The 11,750-nt window shown below is 42.0% G+C and overlaps 1 protein-coding gene across 1 annotated transcript; it reads left to right on the top strand.

Annotated features, from left to right (window-relative positions):
- Positions 1-6,111: 6,111 nt before the first annotated feature.
- LOC142841265 (DDB1- and CUL4-associated factor 12-like protein 1) lies at positions 6,112-7,605 on the top strand. Its single transcript, XM_075958091.1, has one exon. The coding sequence runs from the start codon at positions 6,130-6,132 to the stop codon at positions 7,603-7,605; it is 1,476 nt and encodes a 491-aa protein (XP_075814206.1). The 5' UTR covers positions 6,112-6,129.
- Positions 7,606-11,750: the final 4,145 nt, after the last annotated feature.

The raw sequence follows: 11,750 nt of genomic DNA on the forward strand, positions 1-11,750 counted from the left end.
CTCCCAGCATTCTGTTCTGTCTACTCCACCTACTTGATTTTCTGATCTATCAGGCCAAGCAGTTTTCTTTATTGATTAACCAATGAAACAACAGATTGACAAATGACCTTCCCACATCACTCAATATTCACTGAGTAATTTTAGACCACTGAAAGCATTAAAAAGTAGTTGTATTTATTTCTATCAAAGCATATTAAGGGTTCTGAGTGAATACTGTGCTCAGTTGCATGTTTTATGAGGTGTAAGAATTGACGTTGAATAGCTTAGAAGAAGTTTCACAGGGTATGCAGAAAATTCTATCCAATTTAAATATCCAAAATTTTAATAAGAATTATTTGATATTTTCAATGTATTTATGTAACTGCTGTATCAGTACATTATGTGTGCTATTAAATGCACAAACTAAGCTTATTAAATGAAATAAATTAATAAAATAACATTCTAAAATATGAGTTTAAATTTATAGTATACAAAATGCACTTACCTTGAAAGAATACTGATTTATTTTAAATATTTTAGTGCCATTAAAATTGCATAATACTTGGTGATGTAGTGTTGTAAATAGGAGCAGTGGGGCTGTGTCCCCGGCACCCAGCCACCCGCATGGCTATCTTATGCCCCGAAATAATTACATGGAAACTGTATTTTTTAAACATTGCCTGGCCCATTAGTTCCATTTAAGGATTCATTTATCTGTATTTTAAAACAGTGTTTTGGTTTATGAGTTGAAAGTCTGTCACAACTCAAAGATATTTCACAAAATTTCAAAGACTTAATTAGAAACAGCTTTTTATGTTTGATTTCTTAAATCATGCATATTTAATCCCAGTTAAAAACTGTAGATATAATTTCTCTTTTATTTTCAGATCATAGTCTAATTATACTCTCTCCCTTTTCTTTTCTTCAAACCCTCCCATTTATCTCTTCTTCCTTGCATTCAAACTTATGGTTTCTTTTTTTCCATTAATTGTTGTTTCTGAAGTAGGCGTGTGTGTGTGTGTGCTTGTGTATGTGTGTAATTTTCCTGAATTCGGAAATACAACTTTACAACTTTCTCAGTCTGTATAATGGTTATTATATTATGTTTTAAGGGCTGACTGCTTGGTATTAGAAACCAATTGATCTGATATTCACTTGAGCAGAATATTTCTCCCATTCTCTGCATTACTTAGTTCCTCATAGCTCTTTCTCCTTTCCATAGTTTTTTATCCCTTTCTGGCTAATGTTTAGGGATTCACATTAGTATGGCTTTATAGTTGTAGCTTCTGGCATTTTAAGTAAAACTATAGTTAGTAAATTTTCTACTTCTTTGAACATTTTCATTATACTTGGCAATTTGCACTTCTATGAAGAAGTTGCTATATTTTGAGGTTCCTTATTTAGAGAGATTCTGAAATATGCTTGAACTAAAGGTTCCAATGATGTTTTGTTCATGTGACAGTTTATAATTGTTAGCATATATTCATCATTCAAAGGGATGGGTTACATGTTGTTATATTATTTCACAGATATTCTCTTTTTTAATTTTTTAAACATTTCTCTTTTACACTTATTTATGCATTTTATGTTTGCGAGTGTTCTATTGACTTTATTCCAGAAGAGATCAGATCCCATTATAGGTGGTTGGGAGCCACCATGTTGTTTCTGGGAATTAAACTCAGGACATTTGGAAGAGCAGCCTGTGCTCTTAACTTTTGAGCTAACACTCCAGCACCATGTGATATCTTTTGACAATGGAAAAGTTGGCTATGGTGGCACATATTTCTGATCCCAGCATTCAGGGAGTTAAAGACAGGCAGACATGTGAATTCAAGATCAGCCTAGTCTACATAGCGAATTACAGAATAGCCAGGCCCGCATAGTGAGATCCCATCTTTAATAAAACAAACAGACAAACAAAAGTTGAAGTGGCACATGGCTGTATCCTTGCACTAGACAGACAGAGGCAGAAAGACCTGAAGTTCAAGGCCGTGGGTCAGTAAGATGGCTCAGGGGTCGAAAGCACTTGTCTTATGAGCCTGGCAACCTGAGTTCCATCACAGAATCCATGTAAGGTGAAAAAACCCTGCCAAAACTTGTGCACTAACAGCACACCAATGCCTGTGCTTGTTTGTGTATGCAACGGCAATGATAAGCAGAGCCTTTCCAAAAAGTTCCTCAGCCAAACCAAGCAAACAGAACACAACTGTTTTTCTCTATTCAAGTGAATTTTGTATTTCCAGGTTCTGGTCCCCACGAGTGGGGGCAGTTTGGTAAACTGATGAACAAAATAAGCTTGGGCTGGACCCGGGGAAAGAAGGCCAGTCTGGCTTGAATCCCCCTGCTTTATTATAGAAAGTACAGGCACCAGCCCCACCCACAGCAGTGAGCTAGCAGCCATGGAGGTACTGTCCAGAAGGCTGGACCAGGAATCCTGGGAGCCAGGGCGACAGGAGAAGAGAGAGGCTGAAGATGGAGAACCTGCCCCAGCTTATCTGATCCAGGCCACAGAGCCCATCACTCAAGTGCTGCGGAAAGGGAAGGCCAGTGCCTATGGTGCTGGGCTCAAGACTACCAAGATAGGGTGCCCATCCTTTTCCAGGGTGTCTCGGGTGAGTATGGCAGTAAGGAAGGCGGGGACAGAAGGGAAGATGGCTCGGTGTGTAAAGTCCTTGTCGTGCCAGCATGAGGAACTGAATTAGAGTGCTCAGAACCCACACAGAGGTATGCCGCAGCACGCTCAGGGACCAAGTGTTCCTATGGCAAGGTCAGGAGCAGAGACAGAAACAGGACTGGTGAGCCTGGCGTGTGCAGCAGAGAACATTCAAGAGGGAAGGGGGATACTACATCTGAGGTTGACCACTGACCTCCACACTGACCTCACACATCTACAAAGTATTTTAATGAAACAAAGAAGGCCCAGGAGCCTTCTTTTCTCACAGAGACCTTGGACAGAATTTTCTTTCTCTTTTTAATACCCCTATAAAATGGGAAATACTCAGGGCAGGGGGAGGCACATTCTGGCCAGGGATTTTGAAGGGACTGGACCTTGTGCTCTTTGATGTAACCTGTCCCCTGCCTGTCGAGATGGTGTGAAGAAGAAGGCGGCTGAGTACCTGAAGCGGGCGGAGACCCTCCAAGCACACTTGCCTTGAGCGGAACCCTTCCTTGGATGTCAACTCCAACACTGCCAGCCTCCTCTGCTCCTTTCCTAGGGTCCTGGTCTTGTCTCTGAAGGTGTGAGTCACAAAAGATCCCACACCAGTTTGGAATTATGATTTATAGAATGGTTATTTATTTAAAGGGGAAAAACTTACAGACACCACCCCAGGCAACAGCCCTCTGCCCAATCTGGAAAGGAGTCCAGTAGCCGGAAGTGGAGCTGGAAGCAAGAGAACAAGAGGAGGGCTGCCGCTGATTTTTAAAGAGAGAGAGAGACCAAGCCCCAGTTGGCTGGTATCTCAGCAGCTATTGGCTGGAGGAGTGGAAGGAGCTCCCGCAGCACCTTCCCCCTTTTGTGTAAGCAAGAGAGTTCTAAATCTACAATGAAATTATATACAATAAGAACAAATACCTTATTCTAACTATCTTAAGTCTTGTATAATAAATTACCTGGCCATATCATGAGACGAAAGTGCCTACATTTATATAGTCTTCAACCCCATCGAAGATCTGAGAAGGAAATAATGTTACCTGCGTAATTAGGAAGTGCAATCAAACAACTTCCAAGACATGCAACAAATCACAGAGACAACTGGCTACGTGGGCAATCACCCAAAGTCACGTTTGAAGCATTGAAGCAACCAAATTTGGCTAAGGCCTAACATAACTGACATACCATTTTCAAAGGCAAGGAACTTGTCAAAACTATCTTACCCTGTCTTGGAAGGATATGACAGTCCTGTTTTATCCATTTACAGATACTACATATCTCTATCAGTGGTTGAGGTATGGGCATTTCTTTGCCCAAAGGCCAGTACTGCCATGAAGAAAGGCTCCAGGTAAAGTGTCGTTGGTGCTCAACATTCTCTCGAGAATTGACTGGTGTTCCATGGAGCAATTGTGTCTCACTACCATGGAACTCTGAGTTAGATTAAAGGCCAATTTCTCCAGATCTTTGAAGAGGTTGAAGATTATCTATCTATACTGAATATAATCCCCATGTATCTAACAAAACTGAATAGTCTAATTATAAATGACATAGATGCCTATTGATATATATAATTCTCAATACCTATCTAACTTAAAGACTAAGACAATAAACAACTGTGCAATAAATGAGGACAATGACTGCCAAATGTAAACAATGTACAAGTATACATTGCAATATGGTATATATATATATATATACAAAAACAATATATAAGTATCTTAATCAGAGGTAGAATTATACACTGCAATATGGTAAATATACATATATCAATACAATATATATCAATACATAAAAATGTTTAAACAGAGTTAAAAGCATGCATGCATACAATAGTCAATATAATTTAACTTTGTATCAATATACAATAATCGAGACCAATATAATTGCCTAAAAACAATAAATTTTAAGTACCGATCTATTATCCCATAATCCAATTTTCCCTCTTTTTTTTCTTTCTTTTTCAAAAGGATCCCTGAGCTTATGAAATTCCTCCACCAACCCTCAACCATATACTAATTATTGAAAGACCCCCCGAGGTGGGCAGCCTTTCAGACTGGGGAGACCCTCCCAAGGAACAGCGAGACCACTCTTCGGATGCAAACAGCAAGAGGCTTTATTCAGTACACAGGTACCTGGGGCGACTTAGTCTCTCGAAGGACTAGCGCGCCTTCAGGCAGGGGTCGTGGGTTTTTATAGGGTAGGGGAGCAAGAAGCACGGCTACAGAAGCGAGACGCATAGTTACAGGGGTTTAATTGGTCAGTTCATATAAGGCCAGGTTCATCGAGGACAATTTGAGGTTTTACCTAGTAATCAGATAAACTGTCTACTCTGGCTCCATCTAGGGCGGGCATGAGCTGCTTCCCCTTGCTTAGTTCCTCATTGCTCAGGGCCCGGTGGCTGACCACAGACGTCCTGCCTAGCCCCTCCGCCCTTGTCTTCTAAGTTGAACTTCCCTGCCCTGGCTATTGTGTATGTTTTGCTCAAAAGTTCAAGCCTTGCAAGAATGGCGTTACTGCTGCTAGCTGCTGTTTATATGGAGTGGGGGTCTTTCATTATAATCAACCCATAAATGATGTCCCTAAACCCAAGGACAAACTTTACTGGGAGAGGGGATGTCGTCCTCTAGAATTACTTCCAGCTCTCATGAGGGTGACATTCTTTCTGGGGGAACCTGTGAAAGTAAAATGATGGTTAAATTTCAAGATAAATGTCTGGTAAGATTGCAAATAATCTCTGAGTATTTTGTGGAGGTCTGGCCAAAATGTAAAAAAATGTGCACAGTATCAACTAACCCAGTTGGAACACTCTCGTGCAGCCGTACCCAAAACAGGTCTTGTAGTAGCACTATCAGTATCATGACATCATATCAACCAGGTGGAGTTGTTGTTATGGGCCCCATCTTAGTCCAGGAAAATTCAATGTCACTGAAGGAAAAGCTCATTGTTCATTATTGGAAGGTGCTGGACTACTGGCCCTAGAGAGATGTCTCCCTGTTCCTCCAAGATCCCTTCTAATTATTGTATGGCTTTCCTATCTTCTTGGCTTTACTACTACCTATGATCCCTTTCTGTCTGGGCACAAGCTACCCCTTATTGCCATGATCTCCCAGCCCTAAAGCTCACCCTTCCACACCTCCCATCACTTCTGCCATTGATAGTCAGCCCATACCGCCTGCCTGCTCTTCCAACACCACCCTCAGAATGAGCCCCTCCAGGCCTGCTGTCCTTATCCTCCAGGGACTTGTTGCTCAAGGCCCAGAAGTCCACAAGCTGAGCTGGCTGGCATCCGGGGCTCCACTCTAGCTCCTGTGGCACCGCACCCTCGGCTCTAGCCGCTCCCACTCGGCTCTTTCCGCCAGACCGCGCAATGACTGCTGGGTCACGCAGCTTTCGCCTCTTTTGCCTCCCACTCGCTCAGGACTCCACAAGCTCTCTGTGGCTCGGTCGCCTAGCCTCCAGCTCCCAGCGATTCGCTCTTTCAGGCCAACACCAAGGCGATGCCTTCTCCAGCGGCACAGGAGATGCCACAGCCCACAGGACCCTCCAACTGCTCGCCAACCACCATGGCCCCTCAGCAAACAGGTAGCAAGAAGAAGGAAGCCTCCAAGGAGGGCGCGGGGAGCTCTTTGTCACCAGGCCCCTCGGTGGTGGCAATGGCGGCAGCCGAAGCAGGCCAAGCCGAGGGGTCGCTGCTGCTGGTCAAGAGGCCACAGCGGCCCATGGCTCGCCATTCCTTTGTGCACTACCTGAAGGGCCGGGCGCTGGGCTATGAGGGCCACCCGCGGCTGGCGGGCTTCGAGGGCAACCTGCACAGCTACAGGGCCCTCAGGCTGCCGGAGCTGCTGAGGGAGCGCCAGCTGGCACTTGGCCCCCTCAACAAGGTGTTCGCATCGCAGTGGCTAAATGCCAGGCAGGTGGTGTGTGGCACCAAGTGCAACACGCTTTTTGTGGTTGATGTCAAGACTGACCACATCATGCACATCCCTCTGATGCGTGACAGGGTGCTTGACCTCTCCCGTGGCTCGCCCTCCTGTGGCATTCATGCTGTGGAGCTGAATCCCTCCAAGACCCTCATGGCCACTGGAGGGGAAAACCCCAACAGCCTGGCCGTCTACCAGTTGCCCACGCTGGACCCCGTGTGCCTAGGAGATTGCCAAGGCCACAGGGACTGGATCTTTGCCATCGCGTGGATGAGTGACACTGTGGCTGTGAGTGGTTCCCGCGATGGCACCGTGGCACTCTGGCGGGTGGATCCGGACATGTTCAATAGCAGCATGGCTGGGCACGAGGATGCGGACCTTCCAGCTTATGCTCACATATGTCCTACAGATATAGAGGCCATCCCTAAACCCACTACCAGTCCTGGTAACCGCAAAGTTCGAGCCCTTGCTTACAGCAACAAAAACCAGGAGCTGGGAGCCGTGTCTCTGGATGGCTATTTCCACCTGTGGAAAGCCAGGAGCTCCCTGTCCAGTCTGCTGTCCCTAAGGCTGCCCTACTGCAGGGAGAACGTGTGTCTCACCTATTGTGACGAGTTGTGCCTCTATGCTGTCGGATCCCAGTCTCATGTTTCATTCCTGGATCTTCGCCAAGGCCAGGAGAACGTCTGGTCACTCTGCTCCCGAGAGGGAGGCACTGGTGTCCGTTCCCTGAGTGTCCACCAGCATATTGTCACCGTGGGAACAGGTCACGGTTCTCTGCTCTTCTGTGACATCCGTGCCCAGAAGTTCCTCGAGCAAAGATCTGTAGCCAGTCCAGACATGTTTCCTGTGCCCTCTGGAAGGAAGCTCAAGCTCACCTGTGGCAGCAGCTGGATCAACCAGAATGATTTCTTAGAGAATTACGCTGCTGGTGTAGATTTCCCCAACGCACTCTACACTCACTGCTACAACTGGCCAGAGATGAAGCTCTTCGTGGGTGGGGGCCCACTGGCCTCAGGCCACCATGGCAACTATGCAGGCCTCTGGAGCTAAGGTTAGCTGAACTCACAGTATGCATTTATCTTTCCGGTCAATCTAACTGAATGCGGCCGTTTTCGTTTTCCACATGCTGTTTTAACTCTGTTGCTCTTTTTTTTCCTTCTTTTTTTTTTCTTTCAGGCAGAGCGGGCCCTGATTAACCAGTGTATTTCTTAGCAGAAAGAGAGGAGAAGACAGATGGAGCTGACCGAAGTCGCTTTGAGAAATTTTCTGCACCTCTCCACCATTCTTTAAACTGTTCATACAAATACTTTCCACGAACTCTTAGCTGTGCCGTCTCTGAGTGAGTGATCCATGTAGTCTATATGTGGAAGAAAACCCCTGTTATAATGTTAGACTCGTGTATGTGTTGTGTTATTTTACTATTAGCTGGTTTCAAGACACTGCTTTTAGTTTTCATCACGTGTGTGTGATACATGAACAAGATTTTCTAATAAACAGAGTTTAGACTTTTCTGGAGCGCTAACCATAGTTTTATGGCATTGTTCTGATTATAACATGCATTCCATGTTCCAGATTGCGTTCTTTTAAAAATATGTCACTCGTGAACTGTGATCATGGTGTGTATAGTTCGTATGTTGTTGGTGAAAAACGCACTTTTCTGAAAAGTTTATTATGTCATAGAATCTTGTGTATCAGAATCTCAGTTGATGAGGACGGTTTAGGTATTCAAGTGTTCAAGTATTCTGCTAATTTGAACTTTCAAAATTAATCCAAAAATCGATATTTTTCTTTCAAGCCTTATCTTAGTTTCATGCTCTGTCTCCTTACTGATCAAAGAATGTACTTGTTTTCACTTCTTGCCTTAGTACTGTCAAGACTTGTGGATATATTTGAATGTTTGTGGTTGGAGTAACTTACGCAGACTTTCAGTGCCATCATTTGATGCAGAGATATTAAGTATAAGTGTAGAATGTATTGCCGAGAGGGCAGAAAACACACTGTTCTAAGGTATAGACTGGATATTTTTGCTGTTGCTATTTTTCCTCACAAATGTTATATTTGAGCATGTATAAACTTTCAAAAATCTGCCTATAATTTAAGTTAAAAGAAAAAAAATGCAAAGAAGAAAATGAGCCCATCCAGCTCACTGTGAAAGAAACGCCCCCTCTTTATAAGCTCCAAATTAATTAGATTTCATTTTGTGAACTTCAAAGTTTCTTACTTAAAAGTGGAATATGTGCGTTACCAAAGCCTCTCATTCTGTGCCTCTAAAGGTAATAATATGTGATTGTGACAATGTTGTATGATTTTCCAATAGAGGAGCTGGGGATTAAAAAGATGGGTCTGATTGAAGAACTTTGCCATTCAGATTAACAGAGGCAGTGGGATGCTATAGAGGTGCATTGGACTTGTTCTTAGGCGAGAATACTGAGAGTGATAAAGCAGCCAGGCCTTCCTCAAAACTGGCCAGGATAGGTTAGCCCAGGATTGGTACTGAGCCACGGTTCCTTTCCTTAAACATCTGACATGTATTTTGCATTGGTGTTGACAAACTACATGCTGTTCAGTACCAAACCTGAATTGCTGAAAAGAATTACTTGTGAGTTAGATATACAGAATAGTCAAATTTTTGTTTATAGAGATTATGCAGGTTCATTCCGCAAATTACACAGTTTTGCTCCATATCTGTGCAGTTCTTTTGCTTGCATGTATGGTTCCAACTCTCTTATAAGTGATTTGAGAGCAGAGATTGTAAACTGCCGTCTTTTATTTCTTTATTTGTGTACCAAGGCCAAACAAAGGCAATCAGTTATTATTTACTGATTTTTTCTGGCGAATGGAAACCTGCACTTCAAATTGTAATAAATATTTGCTGTTGCGTAATAAAGAACTTTGCTGGGTGATTCCCTCTCCTGTTTTTCTTTAAAATTTCCCTAATACATTTTCAGGGCATGTTGTAGAACTTCATCCATTCATTAATAAAGTAATATATGATACTTAGAAGATGAACAAAATTTTACTTTTCATATATAACTGGACATTAATCCTTTAAAATAAAAAAATGGAGATTTGAAGATTTATTTAATACGATTGGTTTATTTTACCAGAAATGTATTTGAAAATTTACGAATATAGGTTTTTAATTTAGAAATAATTTATATAGGTAATTAATTTGAAACAAATTTTTCAAACTATAAGCTGCCTATTGTCTAATAAGTAGTAGGATATTGGGGTGTTCAAGACAAATAAGTTTGGAAATACAGAAAAGGAATCCTTCCATATTGGATGAGATTTAAAATAAACAATAGAAGATAAAGATTTAATCTGAATTCTTCTCTGACTTGATTCCTGTTTTTCGTGTAGGGGGGGTTTGCTTATTAGGGGAAATTAAATGGTAAAAGGGGGAAACGTCTGAGTGACCAGCTTCTGGGGACAGGAGTAGCAGAAGAGAAGAGAGAAGCAGAGGCAGAGAGAGAAAGAGAGAGAGAGACAGAGAAAGAGAGAATTAGAGAGAGAGAGAGAGAGAGAGAGAGAGAGAGAGAGAGAGAGAGAGAGAGAGTAAAAGTGAATGTGCACTGATGATGCTCTACGTAGCTGTAGCTGAGGACATGTCCTGTCAAGAAGCTGAGAGCAGGCCAGTACAGATGCATGAATACTAACAGCCTAGCCTGGGACTAGCTACTAGGCAATCCTTAACCTCATCGTCTGTCTCTAGCTCCAGAGTGCTAGAACTAAAGATATGTATCACTAAACCTGGCATAAATAAACCTTTATAAGAAATAAAAGGTATCATTTATGATTCTGGGGACAAATTAGGAGGGGAGGTAGACACAATTAAATACATCTGAAACAGATGCAATACTATGACTTCATTAAGTGAAAACTGAATTACTGTTTAGCCTTTATGAGTGTCTATGTGACTTTATTTTATATTACAATACACATAATCAGAGCATATTCAGGTGACAAATTCTCTAAAAATCTAAGATGTACAGTTTTTCAGAATTCCTTGAACCTGGGCTTGGTGGTGCTTGCCTTTAATCTTAGCAATTGGGCAGCAGAGGCAGAGGCAGGCAGATCTCTGAGTTCCAGGACAGACTAGTCTATAGAGTGAGTTCCAAAACAGCCAGAGCTACACAGAGAAACCCTGTTTCAGATAAAAGAAAAATTAGTGTTAATATAATCACCAGCTCACTTTAAATGTATGATATTATAGGTTATATACCTTTTAGAAGACAATCACAAGATTTGGCTAAGTTTTAATAGCTACACAGCCTAATTGTGATTGTATTTTGAATTTAGAAAGTTGCAATAACTTTTAAATCATTAAATTCTGAACATAAGTGTCTATTGCAGTACATGTATAAACTGAATTTTGAAATATATATTTATTCTTTACAGGTTTCATACTTATATAAAACATGTTTTGATCAAATCTACCTCCCTGCACACTGCTTCAACTTTTCCAGAATTAGAAATCTTTCTCCCTATATTTCTCTATAAACTTCATGTCCTCTAATTTCAGACCACTGAATGGAATTCCTCCTACCAATATGTACCAGAGTGTAGACCAACTCCTGGAGCTGTAGTTCTCAACCTGTGAGTTATGACTCCCTTGGGGGTCATATATTAAATATCCTGGCCTCAGATATTTATATTATGATTCATAGCAGTACTATAATTACAGTTATGAAGTAGCAATGGAATAACTTTATGGGTAAGGGTCACCACAACGTGAGGAACTGCGTTAAATGTGCACAGCAATAGGAAGGATGAGAGTGAGTCACCTACTAGGGTTCTCAGCCCTGAAGAAAACTGGCTTACAATCCCCAAAAGTCCTCTGCTATCAAAAACTTCTCAACTACATGTGGGGCTTTGTGAGTGACCCCCTCAAAGATACCAAGCTGGTAAGACATTGATAACCACAGTCCACTTTATGTCTATAATGTATGAGTTACCTATCATTGCTGCGTGAAAACTACCAATAACCACTCATTTATTTACTTCTGCAAGCATATTTCTGACGTAAATGTTTATTTTCCTGTTTGTTCTTTGAAATGGACTGATTTCTATAATGTTTAAAGTAGAAGAAAAGATTTTCGAAATAAACATACCCACTGAGGGGCTGAGAAAATGACTTGGTGGGTAAAAATCTTGTTCTGCAAGCATGGGGACTTGCACTTGGAAACTTAGAA

The sequence above is a fragment of the Microtus pennsylvanicus genome, chromosome X, assembly GCF_037038515.1.
Source record: "Microtus pennsylvanicus isolate mMicPen1 chromosome X, mMicPen1.hap1, whole genome shotgun sequence".
Taxonomy (NCBI): Eukaryota; Metazoa; Chordata; class Mammalia; order Rodentia; family Cricetidae; genus Microtus; species Microtus pennsylvanicus.

Bases quoted from the DNA above. Each gene is read 5' to 3' on its own strand.
- LOC142841265 (XM_075958091.1), top strand. From the start codon at position 6,130: ATGCCTTCTCCAGCGGCACAGGAGATGCCACAGCCCACAGGACCCTCC.